The sequence below is a fragment of the Salmo trutta genome, chromosome 14, assembly GCF_901001165.1.
Source record: "Salmo trutta chromosome 14, fSalTru1.1, whole genome shotgun sequence".
Lineage (NCBI taxonomy): Eukaryota > Metazoa > Chordata > Actinopteri > Salmoniformes > Salmonidae > Salmo > Salmo trutta.
The window spans coordinates 84321639-84342690 of NC_042970.1; the positions used below are offsets into that span (position 1 = coordinate 84321639).

The following is a 21052-nucleotide window of genomic DNA, read 5'->3' on the forward strand; positions in this document are numbered from 1 at the left end:
TCTCATCACTTCTCTCCCTCATTCGGCAAACACTCAGGATCAGAGCCTGAACCCATGGAGGTAGGGGTCACATGCCTCCCCGCGGTGGAGCGCTGCAGATGGATACAACTGAGGCTCTGTCTGTACTGTGTACAAGGAGGGCACAAGCTCCAGTGGTGTCCGGCACTTTCGAATCCAGGATTCCCTAGAACAGAGGGACGGTCACGTGATCTTTCATTCCCTGGGGCAGGAGGGAGTATTCCATCTTCATCACTTCCTGCTAGGCTCTTTTGGTGCGCATCACATTGGTTGACTGTTTCCGGTGCCACAGGGAACTTTATGGATCAGACCCTTGCCTCCTCTCTCAATATTACCTCATACCCACTCTCCTCTCCTTTTCCGGTTCAAAGCCTCGATAGCCAGCCATTAGGATCCGGAACCATTACACACATCAGTCAACCACTCAACCTCACCGTGGAGTCCAATCATCAGGAAAACATCCCCTTCTTCATCACCAGTGCACCAGTTCACAAGATCATCCTCGGCCTCCCTTGACTTCAACGCAATAACCCCACCATTTCATGGTTGAGGATGAGAATCATAGACTGGTCACCTGAATGCCAGAGGACCTGCTTCCCTGTTCCCTGCGGTTCCACGTCGGTTGTGAGTGCTGTGGTTGCCCTTCAGCCCAACATCTCGGAGGTATACCAGGACCTGCAGGAGGTATTCTCCAAAACCTGCGCCACCTGTCTCCCTCTTCATCGCCCCTGGGACTGTGCCACAGACCTGCTTGCCGGTGCAACACCTCGCAGACGCATCTACACTCTGTCTGTGGCTGAGAATCAGGCCATGGAGGATTACATTCAAGAGGCGCTCCAACAGGGTTTCATCCACACGTCCAGTTCTCCCACGTTGGCTAGTTTCTTCTTCGTGGCCAAGAAGGATGGAGGATTACGTCCTTGCATTGATTACAGAGGACTCAATGAAATTACCACGAAGTATCGGTAGCCCAGGAAAGGTGTGCTGGACCATGGTAGATTGTTTCTTCATTTACCAATCTTTTTAGACCGTTAGTGTTTATCTGGTCAATATGTTAGTGTATTATGTCTGTTTGTAACAGTGTGTTACAGTGAGGGAAAAAAGTATTTGATCCCCTGCTGATTTTGTACGTTTGCCCACTGACAAAGAAATGATCAGTCTATAATTTTAATGGTAGGTTTATTTGAACAGTGAGAGACAGAATAACAACAAAAAAATCCAGAAAAACGCATGTCAAAAATGTTATAAATTGATTTGCATTTTAATGAGGGAAATAAGTATTTGACCCCTCTGCAAAACATGACTTAGTACTTGGTGGCAAAACCCTTGTTGGCAATCACAGAGGTCAGACATTTCTTGTAGTTGGCCACCAGGTTTGCACACATCTCAGGAGGGATTTTGTCCCACTCCTCTTTTCAGATCTTCTCCAAGTCATTAAGGTTTCGAGGCTGATGTTTGGCAACTCGAAGCTTCAGCTCCCTCCACAGATTTTCTATGGGATTAAGGTCTGGAGACTGGCTAGGCCACTCCAGGACCTTAATGCGCTTCTTCTTGAGCCACTCCTTTGTTGCCTTGGCCGTGTGTTTTGGGCCATTGTCATGCTGGAATACCCATCCACGACCCATTTTCAAAGCCCTGGCTGAGGGAAGGAGGTTCTCACCCAAGATTTGACAGTACATGGCCCCGTCCATCGTCCCTTTGATGCGGTGAAGATGTCCTGTCCCCTTAGCAGAAAAACACCCCCAAAGCATAATGTTTCCACCTCCATGTTTGACGGTGGGGATGGTGTTCTTGGGGTCATAGGCAGCATTCCTCCTCCTCCAAACATGGCAAGTTGAGTTGATGCCAAAGAGCTCCATTTTGGTCTCATCTGACCACAACACTTTCACCCAGTTGTCCTCTGAATCATTCAGATGTTCATGGAAAACTTCAGACGGGCATGTATATGTGCTTTCTTGAGCAGGGGGACCTTGCGGGCGCTGCAGGATCTCAGTCCTTCACGGCGTAGTGTGTTACCAATTGTTTTCTTGGTGACTATGGTCCCAGCTGCCTTGAGATCATTGACAAGATCCTCCCGTGTAGTTCTGGGCTGATTCCTCACCGTTCTCATGATCATTGCAACTCCACGAGGTGAGATCTTGCATGGAGCCCCAGGCCGAGGGAGATTGACAGTTCTTTTGTGTTTCTTCCATTTGCGAATAATCGCACCAACTGTTGTCATCTTCTCACCAAGCTGCTTGGCGATGATCTTGTAGCCCATTCCAGCCTTGTGTAGGTCTTAAAACTTCCTTGCGTAGTTTTTCCCCTCACTGTATATGTGAAAATGTGTTCGTATTATAAATTGTATTTTAATGTTTAAGGACTCTTGGAAGATTAGTCCAAATGAGGACTAAAAGAGATCCTAATAAAATCAAATCAAATCTCCTGTTGGTGCCATCGGCCATTGAACAGCTCCGCGGGGCTTGGTTTTTCACCAAACTGGACCTGTGGAGTGCCTACAATCTCATCCTCATCCGGCAGGGGGATGAGTGGAAGACGGCGTTCAGCACGATGTCTGGTCACTACGAATACTTGGTGATGCCCTTTGGCTTAGCCAATGCTCCGTCAGTGTTCCAGGCATTCGTTAACGAGGTGTTCAGGGACATACTCGGATGCCAGGTGATCGTATACATCAATGACATCTTGATCTACTCGGTCAACCTTGAAGATCACATCATCCATGTTCGAGCAGTCCTGGAACACCTCCTGGCTAATCACCTGTTCGTCAAGGCTGAGAAGTGTCAATTCCATCAGAAGGCTGTTTCCTTCTTGGGTTACCAAATCAGGCCGCAGGGACTGAAGAAGGATGACAAGAAGGTAGATGCAGTCAGGTCATGGCCAGTCCCAACCACCATTAAGGGTTACACCGGTTTTTTGCCAACTTCTACCGTTGTTTCATCAGGAATTCCAGCTCTGTTGCCGCTCCGCTCACCTATCTCCTTAAGGGAGGTCCCCGTAGGTTGGTGTGGGGTCTAGAAGCCGATGAGGCCTTCTGTCTTCTCAAGGGTCGTTTTACCTCCCTTAATGGGAGAAGAAGGCGCAGGGGTGTAACTTGAGGTCCAGGGCAGAACGCTGGGACGGGGCTGGGAGGTTACGGGCGTGGTAGGCTGCCAGACAGACAACCCACGAAATTGCTCCAGCAACATGTTCAACGCGAGGTCATGGCATTCGGCCAAGATCTGGAACCCATACATAAGACCCCGAAGTAACTCCTTGTGCCTTCCAATGGTGACTCATTGGGAGGAGACGGCTTTGCAGAGCTGGTCCGAGTCTGCTGGGTCCATCAGGGCCAGTTCGTATTATCAGGACTCAGGAGAAGACCCAGATGCAGACAGTTTGAAGTAACAAAAGTTTATTACAAAAACAGGTGGCAGGCAAACGACAGGTCAAGGGCAGGCAGAGGTCAGTAATCCAGAGCAGAGTCCGAAAGGTACAGAACGGCAGGCAGGCTCACGGTCAGGGCAGGCAGAGGTCAGTAATCCAGGGCAGTGTCACAAGGTACAGAACGGCAGAGAGACTCAGGTTCAGGGCAGGCAGAATGGTCAAAACCGGGAAAACTAGAAAACAGGTACTGCAAAAAAAACAGGAGTATGTTAAAAATGCTGGTAGGCTTGACGAGACAAGACAAACTGGCAACAGACAAACCGAGAACACAGGTATAAATACACTGGGGATAATGGGGAAGATGGGCGGCACCTGGAGGGAGGTGGCGACAAGCACAAAGACAGGTGAAACAGATCAGGGTGTGACAGTAAAGACTAGTTACATTGTTACAACAGCATAGCTAACTGTTAGCTAGCTACCTCCAATCACTGGTAAAGAGTAGCTACATTGTTACAACAGCATAGTTAACAGTTAGCTAGTTAACAGTTAACTACCTAACTCAGTAGATGATTTACATAATCTGCATTCACTATAAAAACAAAGAAATGCATTGTGAACAACAGCTATGACTGTGTCAGGTAGAATAGGGAATAATGTCAGCTCTAGTCAGTACATTTCTATCGGCAATGTTCAGAACATTTCACCTCACTGACTACACCCTGTTTGTTTGGGGTGCAGTGTCCACCCAGCACATCAGCACAAGAAGCCCAATATGGGTGAGCTACTGGATGATGGCTGGCCATCTGGAAGGATCCCATCAAGGCCTTTTCATTTCTTGGACTGTGCTCTCATCTTCATTGCAGCCAAGGTTTATTGTTTGGTATATCTGCCTAATTCTGGCACCTATGCCACTGTTATTCGACAAGATATTTACTTAACGTGTTTGTGTGTGGAGAGAACATTCACACCATGCAGATTAAACATGTATGATATTGATTTTAATGTGCAAAGATCTTGCATGATCTATGACCTGCGTTTTTGTATTTGAGGGACATGTTTAGCTCCAAACTTGCTCTGGGCAGAAGTTACCCTCCTGGGATAAAACTGACCTTAGATCAGTGTCAGAGGAACATGTACAGCTGTCATACCCAACTAGACAACTGTGCATTTGGCCACAAAGATCTCAACTGACTTTACAGCCATGGTCTCCTCACAATGCAGTGATCACTGTATCGAGATCAGGGCTGGGGTCATTTCAGGTCAATTCAGGAAGAGAACTAAAAGTACTTGTCATTTCAAAGTATTGTGAAAGATTTTAATTTCAGTTTACTTCCTGAATTAACTGAATTGTATTTCTAGCATACTGAACCTGATTTCAAGAAATGAAGCGTTACATTAAAGACGATTTTTAGGATTATGAGTTTAAAAACAAAATGTAGTAGGACATTTTTTGTATAACTGACTGGTTTAGGATTTCTGCTGCCAACATGGCGAATCAGCAAGAATAATGCATTGAGGAGATGGAGAGGAGGAATACAGGTTTATGGTATTTATAAAACACATTTGAACACCAACCCAGAGCACATGGGGGAGGGTTTGGAATGGAATTTGATTTGATTAAGGTTTGGGGTTTAAGAGTTGGAGCTTGAAAGGCCGGTAGGAAGGTTAGGTTGTGGAAGGATGTGGTGGTCTGGAAGAGAAACAAGAGGGAAACATATTAGGAACACATCAACATAAAAGGTGAATGAATTACAAGGTAGCGCAATGTGACTAGACAAAGGGAATGGGCTAACAACTGCAGCAACATACAGCTACAAACTTAGGAGACCACCAGGATAAACATAAGAAAGGAGCAATAGCATTTAGCGTAAACTGAGTGCATGAATATAAGGGTTAACATACATACATACATACATACATCTATTTGTGTCATTAAAGCATCTGTGACAGCATGCACAAATTCGACACTCTCATTGACCTCCATACAAAAATTCCTTACTTCGTGGGCTTATCTTCGTGGACAGATTTGAGAGGAGGAAAACCTCTCACTTTGCCTCTTCCTCTCTGATTTAGCTGAACCTGCTGTGGTGCTGGGATGGAACAAGAGCCTGTAAACCATGTGGATGGGCTGTCCAGAACAGGAGTTCTAGCCCCGATATACTGTTATTAACTGCCAGATGTCATTAAGCAGTTGAGTAAACTGTCATTATAAAACTGTTATTGTACATATTTGATACATTTTAGTAGGGCCTTGGGAGGATCGCATAGTAAGTCTTGATCCAATACATTTTAAGGGTGCTTTAAACTACTCAGTCTGTGCTCGCAAAGTAGTTTTATCACCACAAACAGGAGTTTGGCTGAGACACCCCAGCGCCTTGGCTCACATCAACATTTTTTATACATGATTCAATCCATTAAAATGTCACAGCCAGTAAAAATCTAAATCTGGAAATGAAATGTCACATGAGGTGGCAAGGATCCACAAAACAACCAATCTTGGCTCGGTTTATTCAGATCTGATTTCCCAGATCACATATCTCACTGTAAATCTATTACGGTGTCAGCAATGTGAGGACCTTCTGGTCGACTAATAAGGTCAACATAATGCGCTGGCCTGTATCAGATCTCTCTGTGGTCTACAGTATAGGTATGAGGTCTTCACCTTTCAGCATGCAGTGTGAAGTTAATGGAGGACTAAATGTAATATTAATCTAATACATTTACAAGGAGAAACACTTGGATCAAATGGGGAGCTGTTGGGTTTTTCAGCAAGCTGTACAGATCTTTGGACAAACAAGTAGTCCAAATTATTACCCCCTGTTAGTAACCTTCTCCAAACATGGCCATGATCCAAACTGGGTGTCAGGAATACATGCAGCCTAAAGTCGTTTAGGATTGCTTCATGACCCTGCGTCATAGAGATGGTATCAAACCTGCTGAGCTGTTCTTGAAACTCCAATTTGATCCCATACAGTCCATAGCAGAGTCACAAGTGTACCAAAGCAACTGATCATTTCCAATCCCAATATGTCCATGTTCAGAAACGAGTGTGTCAGAAATACATCCAGCTTCCACAGCAATATATCTCAAGTCATTTGTCAATGGTTTATTGGTAGATTTGATGCCATTTGAGCTGTGCACCAGAGGATAGGACCATATATGAAACAGACTTATAACTGATATGGCCATTAAACGGACCAGTCAAATACCTGCTTCTTTTTGGACAGCTTTATTTTTAGACTTTTAAATGTAAAAACAGAGATTGCAAGAAGACACAGTCAAGGACAATATAAGTAAAGTCCCTAACAGAGAACATAAATATCACCATGCGGCACTGGTCCCGTGTGGTTCAGTTGGTAGAGCATGGTGTTTGCAACGCCAGGGTTGTGGGTTCGATTCCCACGGGGGACCAGTACGGAAAAAAATTAAAATAAGAATTAAAAAAAATGTATGAAATGTATGCATTCACTACTGTAAGTTGCTCTGGATAAGAGCATCTGCTAAATGAGTAAAATGTGATGTAAATAAAACTGGAAATCCCACAACCTCCTTCCAGCTGCAGCTGTTGGAACACAAGCGTCTCTGGGGGAGCAGGGGACTCATTCTAGGCAAGCCTTTTGAAAGGTCAGGACAAATGACAGCCCAATCCACTAGATGACCCCACCAAAGATCACTGTTTAGAATTGAAAGACTGATTTAAATCAAGGGGGAAATTAGAAATGATCATGTCTGCCTGTGAATGAGTTGAATAGAAGGTTGTCCAGTTTAACTGCTGGTTTGGTAATAGCTTTCACGTCTATGGCAGCTGTTATATCTGGGATGACTGAAGACCTGATGATAGGAGCCTCTGTTTTATAGTTCTGCAATTTATCCCACGAACAGGGCCATGTACCAAAAAGTAAAATATTTCAAACAGTCATAATAACAGTCAACTTTAATATTGCAATCATCTCAATAATGTTGTATGTATAATTTGTTGGATTACAATCAGGGTTGTGTTTATTATGGTTGTGTTCATTAGGTACACTGTAACAAAACATCAAGAAGCTGGAGGCCACCGGCTTCTTAAGAAGACGATTATTGTAGACTACAGGAAATGGAGGACCGAGCACGCCCCCATTCTCATCGACGGGGCTGTAGTGGAGCAGGTTGAGAGCTTCAAGTTCCTTGGTGTCCACATCAACAGCAAACTAGAATGGTCCAAACACACCAAGACAGTCGTGAAGAGGGCACGACAAAGCCTATTCCCCCTCAGGAAACTAAAAAGATTTGGCATGGGTCCTGAGACCCTCAAAAGGTTCTACAGCTGCAACATCGAGAGCATCCTGACTAGTTGCATCACTGCCTGGTACGGCAACTGCTCGGCCTCTGACCGCAAGGCACTACAGAGGGTAGTGCGTACGGCCCAGTACATCACTGGGGCTAAGCTGCCTGCCATCCAGGACCTCTACACCAGGCGGTGTCAGAGGAAGGCCCTAAAAATTGTCAAAGACCCCAGCCACCCCAGTCATAGACTGTTCTCTCTACTTCCGCATGGCAAGCGGTACCGGAGTGCCAAGTCTAGGACAAAAAGGCTTCTCAACAGTTTTTACCCCCAAACCATAAGACTCCTGAACAGGTAATCAAATGGCTACCCGGACTATCTGCATTGTGTGCCCCCCCCCAACCCCTCTTTTTACGCTGCTGCTACTCTCTGTTTATCTTATATGCATAGTCACTTTAACTATACAGTCATGTACGTACTACCTCAATTGGGCCGACCAACCAGTGCTCCCGCACAGTGGCTATCCGGGCTATCTACATTGTGTCCCACCCACCACCCGCCAACCCCTCTTTTACGCTACTGCTACTCTCTGTTCATCATATATGCATAGTCACTTTAACCATATCTACATGTACATACTACCTCAATCAGCCTGACTAACCGGTGTCTGTATGTAGCCTCGCTACTTTTATAGCCTCGCTACTGTATATAGCCTGTCTTTTTACTGTTGTTTTATTTCATTACCTACCTATTGTTCACCTAATACCTTTTTTACACTATTGGTTAGAACCTGTAAGTAAGCATTTCACTGTAAAGTCTACACCTGTTGTATTCGGCGCACGTGACAAATATACTTTGATTTGATCAATGCTAAATTCAAGTCTTTCTACCATCACATCTAAGCCAATATGACAACAATGTCGATGTAACTTCGCCAATCAACTTGAATGGAAGTGCACAACACACTCCCCGCCTCTCGTCATGTTCCGTTCAGCTGTTACTGAATGTTCCAACTTCAATTAGTTATTCTCAAATATGCTTTAAGATACAAATGTCAAATATATGTCAACAATCCTTCCTCCAAAGGACCCATCTGTGGATTAAATCAATTTTTGTTCAAGTTTCGTGATGAATAACTTTCTAATAGCTACAATAATGTGGCACACAGACTGACTTTCTAGATAACCTTCCTTCCTCAAGTAGTTAATGTTTCCTCTTTCAGAACCTATTCATAATTCACTTCCCTGCCGGTGACAAGCATACCCATAACATGATGCTGCCACCACAATACTTAAAAAATCCAAAAGGGATCAACATCATTGCATTCACTACACTCGCATTAACATCTGTTAACCATGTGACCAATACAATTTGATTTGATTCACTCCATGTTACTGGCCTGTACGACAAAGTGAAAAGGAAGAAGCGTGTGTTAAAGAATCCACTCCCATTCTGTTAGCAACAAGGCTGTTAAGTAATACTGCAAGACAAAACCTTTTGGCATAAATTAAAAAACTACAGGGTTGTGTCAAATCCTATCCAACACAGACTGAAACAGTCTATTTTCAAGTATTGTGGTGGCAGCATCATGTTATGGGTATGCTTGCCGTTGGCTGGGAGTGGGGAGTTTGTCAGGATCCAATGAAATATGAAAGGTAAAAAGTTAGAGGAAAACCAGTCTCAGTCTTCTGAAAACCCTGGGATAGGATACAACTTTTCAGCCAGACAATTACACAAATGTTTTTGCCAAAGACACACCAAAATGGATTTCCAAGCGGTGTTAAGTGTTCTGGAATTGTCTAGTCTCAGTCCTGATTTAAATTTGCTTAATAAAAATCAGAGACTAGGTTTGAATACTGCAATCCATCAATGATTCCCAACCAAATGTAATGAGCTTGAGCAATTTTGACAAAAACAATGGATATATGTAGCCCTAACAGTTGTGCAAATTTGGTCAAATCTTATTCCAAATGATTCACAGCTGTAATGGCTGACAAAGGTGCTTCCACCAAGTATTAACTTAGGGGCGTGGAGACTTATCCAATTACTGTATTTTTTTCTTAATTTGTAAAATTGTATAACCTTCTTTCACTTTGAAAATATGGAGTAAATCTGTAGGAAAAATGGTCTAATTTAATAATTTTTCAGATTTAATTTTAAAGGCACCAAAATGTGAAAAAGGTTAAATGGGGAATTCAGGGCACAGCAAGCATTGCAGAGCATCTAGCTAGCTAAAAGCTAGGCTAGGTTGAAGATACCATTGTAGCTAGCAACAAAACAAATAAAAAGTTGGAATGCTACATCAGATGACCTGGCCTCCACAATCACCCGACCTCAACCCAATTGAGATGGTTTGGGATGAGTTGGACCGCAGAGTGAAGGAAAAGCAGCCAACAAGTGCTCAGCATATGTGGGAACTCCTTCAAGACTGTTGGAAAAGCATTCATCCTGAAGCTGGTTGAGTGACTGCCAAGAGTAGGTGTGTTCAAACTTTTGACTGGGACTGTATGTTTTAAACTTTAATTCATAGGCCAGGTTGTAGCAACCTCATGTTGGGTACAGGGAAAATGAGTATCATGTAGCCTAAACCTATCGATGTTACATTAAACTGGGTGAATGGAATATGAATGACAATATCATCTAAAAGGCATAAACAAATCATCCTGTAATAGAAATAAGGCTCATAAAAAACTACAAATTATAATCATCCTCATCTTAAACAGCACCGACCGCCACTGCCTTACTTACAGTATAGCCTACCTGTAAAGCACCAGAAATAATGAACCTTCAACCTTCCATAATAAACTAAGACAGGAGACTGAGCTTAGTAATTGAAATACAATATGTTTATTCATTTTTGGTTATATTCCGCTAATTAGAAGTTTTTGTTGCATACATTTTTTCTGACTAAATTATATAATCTTTTCAACTTAAAAAAAAAAATGATTATAGAAATCCAACTAGAATATATGATGTCTGATTACTGAGGATTCTCTATGGACAGATATTAGCTATGGATTCCACAATGGCAAATACAACTTCACCGAACTGTCCATTGTGGCTGCTGAAGGTCTGCTGGTATAGAAAGTACTGCATTCCCAAAAAGACAGCTGTATAGTGGAAATACTGACATTGACAAGCCATGTCTGTTAAGCACCAACAAAATAAATACAGTTTCTGTAAAACTGCCTTTTCTCTGCAGTGCTGACTTTTTGGTGATTCCTGAAAAAGTGATATGATGATAATGGCTTATTGTGAACATACCAGCTTAATTTCAATAAACAATATTCAAACAACTCCAGAACACAGTAAGGCTTCTCTACTGTGCGAGTTAAATGGTGTGTCTTCAAATTTGATGCCTGACTGACACTTTTCACACAGACATCATGTTCCACACTCCTTTGCAAGTTTTTTCCCCCTTTAAGTAACCAGTTAAGTTATTGTTAGTCATAATTAGTTGGTGTTATATTTTATTAATATAAACTGGTGAAACTATACCCATATTGACAGCAGAGTTTAGGCTTCTTCCCTATGTGAATAAGCTAGTGTCTTCAGCTCTGATGACACAGCTTTCCTCCTGAGTGAGTTCTCTGATGTTTCTTCAAAGTTGATGACTGGCTGAAACTCTTCCCACACTGAGAGCAGCGGTGAGGCTTCTCTCCTGTGTGAGTTATCTGATGTGTCTTGAGAGTTGATGAATGACCAAAACTCTTCCCACACTGAGAGCAGCGGTGAGGCTTCTCTCCTGTGTGAGTTATCTGATGTGTCTTCAAAGTTGATGAATGACTGAAATTCTTCCCACACTGGGAGCAGTGGAATGGCTTTTCTCCCGTGTGAATTAGCTGGTGTTTCTTTAGGAAATATGAACTGGTGAAACTATCACCACATTGAGAGCAGTGGTAAGGTTTCTCTTCTGTGTGTGTTATCTGGTGTGCCTTCAGTTGATATAACCTGGTGAAACGCTTCCCACATTGAGAGCAGGGGTAAGGCTTCTCTCCTGTGTGAGTTAGCTGGTGTTTTTTCAGAGTTGATAACTGACTGAAACTCTTTCCACATTGGGAGCAGTGGAATGGCTTCTCTCCTGTGTGAGTTCTCTGGTGTGACTTTAAGTCTTTTGGATGACTGAAACTCTTCCCACATTGAGAGCAGTGATATGGCTTCTCTCCTGTGTGAATTAACTGGTGTGTCTTTAGATGGTGTAACTGACTGAAACTCTTCCCACAATGAGAGCAAAGGTAAGGCTTCTCCACTGTGTGGGTTAGCTGGTGTCTCTTTAGGTTTCCTACAAGACTGAAATGCTTTCCACACTGCGAGCAATGGTAAGGCTTCTCCCCTGTGTGAGTTATCTGGTGTGTCTTCAGGCTGTGTAACCAACTGAAACTCTTTCCACACTGAGAGCAGTGGTAAGGCTTCTGTCCTGTGTGAGTTCTCTGGTGTGTCTTTAGTTGGTTCGACTGACTGAAACCCTTCCCACAAACAGAGCAGTGGTATGGCTTCTCTCCTGTGTGAGTTCTCTGGTGTGTCTTTAGTTTGCTTGATGTTTGAAATCTCTTCCCACATTGACCACATGGGTACACCTTCCTCCTTTTTTGAGTCTGTTTTGATTTGAGGTGAGTTGGGCAAATAAAGCTGCCACTGCAATCTGAGCAGGGGTGGGGCCTACAAGTGTGCCTTCTTAACTCCTTTGGCTCATAGAAACTAGTGAAGCAGTCCATGCAGTGATGATGTTTCTGTCTTGAGTTCCTCTGTCTGTGTTGTTTATGGTTTCCTGATGCTGTGGAACTGGGCTCACTGTCTGAACCTGGGTTGGAGATCTCTCCTGTGAGAATATGAACAGATATGGGGTTAGAATCAGGAACAGCATTGAAATGGTCTTGAAATGACTTGTTTAAAGGCCTAATGCAGATGTTTTTATATCAATATCAAATCATTTATTAGGTAACAATGAAGTACTTTACTTGAATACATTGAACAAACATATAAAAATGCAACATGCAACAATTTCAAAAATTATACTTAGTTTTAGTTCATAAGGAAATCAGTCAACTGAAAAAAAAACATTAGGCCATAATCTATGGATTTCACATGACTGAGAATACAGATATGCATCTGTTGGTCACAGAAACCTTTAAGAAAAGGTAGGGGCGTGGATCAGAAAACCAGGCAGTATCTGGCATGACCACCATTTGCCTCATGCAGAGCAACATCTCCTTTGCATAGAGTTGATTAGGCTGTTCAAATCAAATTGTATTGGTCACATACACCTATTTAGCAGATGTTATTTCGGGTGTAGCGAAATGCTTGTGTTCCTAGCTCCAACAGTGCAGTAGTATCTAACAATTCACACAAATGTAAAAGTAACAATGTTATTAAGAAATATATAAATATTAGGAAAAACAATGTCGGAGTGGCGTTGACAAAAATACATGAAATGAGTAAAGCAGTATGTAAACATTATTAAAATGACTAGTGTTCCATTATTAAAGTGACCAGTGATTCCATCTAGGTAAATGGGGCAGCAGCCTCTAAGGTGCAGGGTTGCGTAACCGGGTGGTTGCCGGGTAGTGATGGCTGTTGAACAGTCTGATGGCCTTCAGATAGAAGCTGTTTTTCGTCTCTCAGTCCCAACTTTGATGCACCTGTACTGACCTCACCTTCTGGATGGTAGCGGGGTGAACAGGCCGTGGCTTTGGACTTCCTGTGACATTGGGTGCTATAGGTGTTCTGGAGGGCAGGCAGTGTGCCCCGGTGATGCGTTGGGCAGACAGCACCACCCTCTGGAGAGCCCTGCGGTTGCGGGCGGTGCAGTTGCAGTACCAAGCGGTGATACAGCCCGACAGGATAATCTCAATAGTTCATCTGTAAAACTTTGTTAAAGACTTAGAGGCCAAGCCACATTTTTTCAGCCTCCTGAGGTTGAAGACGCGTTGTGGGTGGACCATTTCAGATTGTCAGTGATGTGTACGCCGAGGAACTTGAAGCTTTCCACATTCTCCACTGTGGTCCATCGATGTGGATAGAGGCGTTCTCCTTCTGCTGTTTCCTGAAGTCCACGATCAGCTCCTTTGTTTTGTTGACGTTGAGGGAGAGTTTCTTGATTGTGGCCTGTGGAACATTGTCCCACTCCTCTTCAAAGGCTATGCAAAGTTTCTGGATATTGGCGGGAACAGAACACGCTGTCATACACATCGATCCAGAGCATCTCAAACATGTACAGTGGGTGACATGTCTGGTGAGTATGTAGGCCATGGAAGAAATGGGACATTTTTAGCTTCCAGGAACTGTGTACAGGTCCTTGCGACATGGGGTCGTGCATTATCATGCTGAAACATGAGGTGATGGCGGTGGATGAATGGCACGACAATGGGCCTCAGGATCTTGTCACGGTATCTCTCTGCATTCAAATTGCCATCAATAATATGCAATAGTGTTAATTGTCCGTAGCTTATGCCTGCCCATATCGTAACCCCACCGCCATCATGGGGCACTGCATTCACAACAGAAAACCGCTCGCCTACACGACCCCATACACACTGTCTGTCATCTGCCCAGTACAGTTGAAACCGGGATTAATCTGTGAAGAGCACACTTCTCCAGCGTGCCAGTGGCCATCGAAGGTGAGCATTTTCCCACTGAAGTCAGTTATGACGCCAAAATGCAGTCAGGTCAAGACCCTGATGAGGACAACGAGCATGCATTTCTGACAGTTTGTGCAGAATTCTTCGGTTGTGCAAACCCACATTTTCATCAGCTGTCTGGGTGGCTGGTCTCAGCCGATCCCGCAGGTGAAGAAGCCGGATGTGGAGGTCCTGGGCTGGCGTGGTTACATGTGGTCTGCAGTTGTGAGGCCGGTTGAACATAATGCCAAATTCTCTAAAATGACGGTGGAGGTGGCTTACGGTAGAGAAATGAACATTACATTCTCTGGCAACAGCTCTGGTGGACATTACTGCAGTCAGCATGCCAACTGCACGCTCCCTCAAAATTGCAGACATCTGCAGCATTGTGTTGCGTGACAAAAGTGCACATTATAGAGGGCCCTTTTGTCCCCAGCACAAGGTGCACCTGTGTAATGATGCTGTTTAATCAGCTTCTTGATATGCCACATCTGTCAGGTGGATGGAATATCTTGGCTAAGGAGAAATGCTCACTAACAGGGCTGTAAACAAATTTGTGCCCTAAATTTCAGAGAAATAAGCTTTTTGTGCATATGAAAAATTCCTGGTATCTCAGCTCATGAAACATGGGACCAAAACATTACATGTTGTGTTTATATTTTTGTTCAGTGTAGATTTCCATTATAAAATGGGGAAAATAATTGCTGTTTAGGAGAGAAAAAAACTATTTCTCCAGCAAGAAGTTTGCCACAATTTACCACATGGTGATATCACCATAGAAAGCCTAAACTCCCATCCACACAGGTCTGCTGATTAGAAGGTCCAGTGTAACAGATTTTTTTTAAATCACACTTTTACAGCTTTAGTTTCATCCCGTTGTACAATATGATATAAAACACAGGAAAAACTGAATGTTTTGCACTTGGTCTTTATAGCTAGAATCCTTAAATTAAACCAATAACAAACCCCTTCTCTGTTTTGGTAAAAAGCTGAGGGATGGGCTTTGAGATATGTAACCACTCAAATGAATAGACATGTAATAGACGGCTCAGCCACAAAGTGGTAGGCCACACAAGCTCACAGAACAGGACCACAGAGTGCTGAAGTGCGTAAAATTAATCTGTCCTCGGTTGCAACACTCACTACCGGGTTACAAACTGTGTCTGGAAGCAACATCAGCAGAAGAACCGTTCGTCAGGAGCTTCATGAAATGGGTTGAGGGCCGATCAGCCACACACAAGCCTAAGATCCCCATGTGCAATGCCAAGCGTCGGCTGGAGTGGTGTACGCTTGACGCCATTGGACTCTGGTGCAGTGGAAACACGTTCTCTGAAGTGATGAATCACGCTTCACCATCTGGCAGTCCGATGGACGAATCTGGGTTTGGCAGACGCCAAGAAAACGCTACCTGCCCAAATGCATAGTGCCAACTGTAAAGTTTAGTGGAGGAGTAATAATGGTCTGGGGCTGGTTTTCACGGTTTGGGCTTGGCCCCTTAGTTCCAGTGAAGAGAAATCTTAATGCTACAGCATACAATGACATTCTATACGATTCTGTGCTTACAACGTTGTGGCAATAGTATGGAGAAGGCCCTTCCCTGTTTCAGCATGACAATGCCCTGTGCACAAACGAGGTCCATACAGAAATGGTTTGTCAAGATCGGTGTGGTAGAACTTGACTGGCCTGCACAGAGCCCTGACCTCAACCCCATCAAACACCTTTGGAAAGAATTGGAAAGCCGACTGCGAGCCAGGCCTAATCGCCAAACATCAGTGTCTGACCTCACTAATGCTCGTGGCTGAATGGAAGCAAGTCCTCGCAGCAATGTTCCAACATCTAGTGGAAAGCCTTCCCAGAAGAGTGGAGGCTGTTTTAGCAGCAAAGGTGGGAGCAATTCCATGATTTTGGAATGAGATGCTCAGACACGCAGGTGTCCACATACTTTTTGTCATGTCGTGTATTTCAAGGCATTCTCAGTAGACCATTTGAAACCACTTCATTCATAGGCTACTGGGCTAATGACCAGGATAAAAAAGAAGCACCTACAGTAGCAGTGAAAAGTTTGGACACACCTATTTATTGCAGGGGTTTTCTTCATTTCTTACTATTTTCTACATTGTAGAATAATAGTGAAGACATCAAAACTATGAAATAACACATATGGAATCATGTAGTAACCAAAACAAAGTGTTAAATAAATCAAAATATGTTTTATTTGAGAGTCTTCAAAGTAGCCACCATTTGCCTTGATGACAGCTTTGCACACTCTTGGCATTCTCCCAACCAGCTTCATGAGGTAGTCACCTGGAATGCATTTCAATTAAAAGGTGTGCCTTGTTAAAAGTTCATTTGTGGAATGTCTTTCCTTCTTAATGCGTTTGAGCCAATCAGTTGTGTTGTGACAAGAGGTAGGGGTGGTATACAGAAGTTATCCTTATTTGGTAAAAGACCAGGTCCATATTATGGCAAGAACAGCTCAAATAGGCAAAGAGAAACGACAGTCCATCATTACTTTAAGACATGAAGGTCAGTCAATATGCAACATTTCAAGAACTTGCAGTTGCAAAAACCATCAAGTGCTATGATGAAATGGTCTCTCATGAGGACCTCCACAGGAAAGGAAAACCCAGAGTTACCTCTGCTGCACATGATAAGTTAATTCGAGTTACCAGCCCATGAAATTACAGTCCAAAAAAATGCTTCACAGAGTTCAAGTAACAGACACATCTCAACATCAACTGTTCAGAGGAGACTGTGTGACTCAGGCCTTCATGGTCGAATTGCTGCAAAGAAACCACTATTAAAAGGGCACCAATAAGGAGAGACTTGCTTGGACTAAGAAACACAATCAACGGACATTAGACTTGTGGAAATCTGTCCTTTGGTCTGATGAGTGCAAATTTGAGAGTTTTGGTTCCAACCGTCATGTCTTTGTGAGACGCAGAGTAGATGAACGGATGATCTCCGCATGTGTGGTTCCCACCATGAAGAATGGAGGAGGTGGTGTGATGGTGCTTTGCTGGTGACGCTGTCTGTGATTTATTTAGAATTCAAGGCACACTTAACCAGCATGGCTACCACAGCATTCTACAACGATACGCTATCACATCTGGTTTGCGCTTAGTGGGACTATCATATGTTATTCAACAGGACAATGACCCAACACACATCCAGGCTGTGTAAGGGCTATTTGACCAAGAAGGAGAGTGATAGAGTGCTGCATCAGATGACCTGGCCTCCACAATCACCCAACCTCAACCCTATTGAGATGGTTTGGGATGAGCTGGACCGCAGAGTGAAGGAAAAGCAGCCAACAAGTGCTCAGCATATGTGGGAACTCCTTCAAGACTGTTGGAAAAGCATTCCAGGTGAAGCTGTTTGAGAGAATGCCAAGAGTGTGGAAGCTGTCATCGAGACAAAGAACTTTGAATAATCTCATATATAAAATATATTAATATTTTTTTGGGGGTTACTACATGATTTCATGCGTCATTTCATAGTTTTGATGTCTTCACTACTTTTCTACAATGTAGAAAATAGTACAAATAAAAAATAAATAAAGAATGAGTGGGGGGGGGTTGGCTATGCTTGGTTTTTAGTCAAATTAAACAAAATGGGGGTGAAACCAAAAATGTTTTGATGTTATCTAAATATGAGATTCACCAGCAAAAAAATGAACATCTCTCTACCATTGGTGTCATGGATGGATAGGCTGCGCTTCCACTCTCAAAATCAATTGTGAAGACCGGCTGTTTGTGGGTGTGAAACGTTCCTTTTAGCGCTGTATGAAACTGTCAATTTTGCTTTTTTTAAGGACACGCCTCAAATATTGCCACCCCTCCCACCTCAGCACAAGTGAGCTGATATTAGACACGTACATTGCTGAACCTGGCGTTAGGGCTGGAAAATGCCAGCGTTCACGTTCTTACATGAGGAAATTCAAAACTAACATGTGTTTGACACTTGAGCCTCCTAATCGCCAGCTGAAAACAGGCCCAGAATGTTAAAGCCCCGAAGCAGTATTTTAAAATCATCACTGTGTCTAATAAATCACTGTTTTTAATTCATTAAAATAACTTCAAATATATTTGTTATCATTGATTTCCCTGAGCCTCCTTTTGAAATTGAAATGCTCAGTCTGATCTTGTGGGCATGTTGATAGAAATTAAAATATATTTACATACACAGCCCTGATTGGTGGACAGCGACTACCACACTAACCCCTTCAAAGTAGGAGGATACAAGTGCAAATAAAAGATGACTGGTCATTCAGATCAGATTGTGATGTCATGATCTGGCCAAAAAACTCCATCCCACCTGAACAGGCTGAAATTCCAGGAATTATATTCAAAACAGGAACGTCACATTTTTAACTGCACTGCCCCTTTAAAATGAGTTGAAAACAAGTTACTCTTCAGAAAGAGGCACCAGATTGATGGAAAGAGTTCTGGAATCCCCTGTGGCTGTCAATGCACCAACCTCTCCATCCTACACAACTGAACTTACCTGGGTCAGTGTTACCATCTACTTCTTCCTCCTCTTCTGTGACTGCTCTCTCCTCCGCCTCCTCCTCTTTGAATGCTCTCTCCTCCGCCTCCTCCTCTTTGAATGCTCTCTCCTCCTCCTCCTCTTTAATCCCTATCTCCTCTTCTTTGACTTCTCTCTCCTCCTCCTCCTCTTTAATCCCTATCTCCTCTTCTTTGACTTCTCTCTCCTCCTCTTCCTCTTTGACTATCACATTGAGTTCCAGTGGTTGACTACAGTCCTCCAGCTTCACTGAGACCATCTCTGGACCCCACTGTGAGCTTATCTCTATCTGTCCTGGAAAGCCACAGTAAGAACCCGGGGACTTGGGTTCAGACATGGAAGGCTATAGTAGGATTCAAAAGAGGCACAAACAAAATGTAAGGTGAGTTTCACAACTGGAACAGCTTAGTTGATAAAGGAATATAACTAAATATTCCATCCACTTGGAATCTACTAATACATTTAACTAGGCAGCATTGCTGTGGTAATCGTACAGCTAGCCTTAGCAATGTTGAGCTAGTTGGGTTAGCTTTGGCTCACTGACACCTTTCTCACCAGGATGAAACAATCTAGCTAGATAACCAAATTACCAGCAAGAAGTTATTTTGAAGCAACGGCGAACCAAAATAACATTTGATTTGTAATCTATAAATGACCAGTTAGCTAATGATTAGATACTGAAAGTAAATTAACTAGTTAGCTAGCCAGCCTTAGATAACGGCCACGCTAACTTGTCATTCTCACTTATTAGCTAAGGGTGCCAATATATTTATGACATCTTGAAGATGGACAATTCACATTGCTGTCTCAATAACGAATAACGTTATCATTCACAACAGTGTCTTGAAGATAAACACATTTGCTTGGCAGGATAGATAGTTAGCTTGGGTAGCCATTTTACTGGCTAGCTAACGTTAGCAGAAATGGCTATTGTTTACACATGATCTGGTGGACAAATAATCAACTCCTAATGTTTACATATGGAAACGTTTCAGAATATGTTAGAAATCTAGATATTACCTTGACACCTGACTTTAAACTGGCAGCTGTTGTTGTTCTAGATAGCGTAACTCCTTCTTCTTTGGTGGGGTTTAACGGCGGTTGGCGTCCAATATAATGTTGCATTACCGCCACCAACTGGACTGGAGAATATAGCCATTATACTTTGTGATAGAAAAATACAAATTACCCTGCCAACTATTGTTGATGTTAATGTGTTGATGTTGTTAATGTGTTGATATTCTCCGTATCCATAGCCAGAATGATTTCGCAGTGCATGGTGATCGAAAAGATGGCCTGTTATATTCAGAGGTTTAGGGAGGGTGAAGTCTGGGAATTCAAAAAAAATGTAATTATACAGATGATTAACAAAACATGCACACGACAGTATTCATACCTTGCTTTTTGTGGTGAATGTGAATGAAAACGGTTTTGATAATGGTTTTCATACACATGCCTTGTCCATTATGTAGAGGCCTATGGGATATTCAGTGAAGAGGTAAGGGAAGAGGATGGTACATGTGATCTTCATAACATACCAATACCAATTGATATAACTTTGTATGCCTCCTTGTCTGTATACCTGCAGACAGACACAAAACTGAGCAGTTCAGTCATCTGCACCCAATACAGCTAGCCTTCAACATATCATTTTAACCTACATATTCTTACCGCTTTGTTGATTGATATCCATTGAATTGTCTCCATTTTCGGCTTTAGAAAGATTTGCACAAGTATAAAAAGATATTGAGCTAATTTCCTCAAATTATTTCAGATTTTGAAATTGTTTTAATTATGTGTATTTAGGATACATTGTATGCTAGCTGTCCAACTGGAGTTAGCATGCTAGAATCCCTGCTATTTATGACCAAATACTGCAAAAATGTAATTCTCACCACAGGTCATTGCCACCACATAATGAACTGTGATGGTAAGGACAGAACGTGGTGATAATGACAAAATGCATTAGTTCATACATTTTGACTTACATAACAAGAACATTTCCTAGGACATACAGTAGACATATCTGATATTGGCAGAAAGCTTAAATTCTTGTTAATCTAACTGCACTGTCCAATTTACAGTAGCTATTACAGCGAAATAATACCATGCTATTGTTTGGAGAGTGCACAGTTATGAACTTGAAAAGTTATTAATAAACCAATTAGGCACATTTGGGCAGTCTTGATACAACATTTTGAACAGAAATGCAATGGAACAGTCTAAAGCTTTGCACATACACTGCTGCCATCTAGTGGCCAAC

General features: G+C 42.8%; 1 protein-coding gene and 1 long non-coding RNA gene across 2 annotated transcripts; both read right to left on the reverse strand.

Moving 5' to 3' along the window:
* Nucleotides 1–10469: 10469 nt before the first annotated feature.
* LOC115147717 (zinc finger protein 180-like) lies at nucleotides 10470–18850 on the reverse strand. Its single transcript, XM_029690014.1, has 2 exons — nucleotides 18769–18850; nucleotides 10470–12464 (listed from the first exon to the last, which is right to left on the reverse strand). The coding sequence occupies exon 2, from the start codon at nucleotides 12358–12360 to the stop codon at nucleotides 11197–11199; it is 1164 nt and encodes a 387-aa protein (XP_029545874.1). The 5' UTR covers nucleotides 12361–12464; nucleotides 18769–18850; the 3' UTR covers nucleotides 10470–11196.
* A 108-nt stretch (nucleotides 18851–18958) lies between these two features.
* Nucleotides 18959–19988, reverse strand: LOC115147718 (uncharacterized). The gene is made up of 2 exons (XR_003866465.1): nucleotides 19810–19988; nucleotides 18959–19132 (listed from the first exon to the last, which is right to left on the reverse strand). It is a non-coding gene; the product is annotated as an uncharacterized LOC115147718 (long non-coding RNA).
* Between the last annotated feature and the right edge of the window lie 1064 nt (nucleotides 19989–21052).

Coding starts and splice junctions, on each gene's coding strand:
- LOC115147717 (XM_029690014.1), bottom strand. CDS start 12,360: ATGGACTGCTTCACTAGTTTCTATGAGCCAAAGGAGTTAAGAAGGCAC.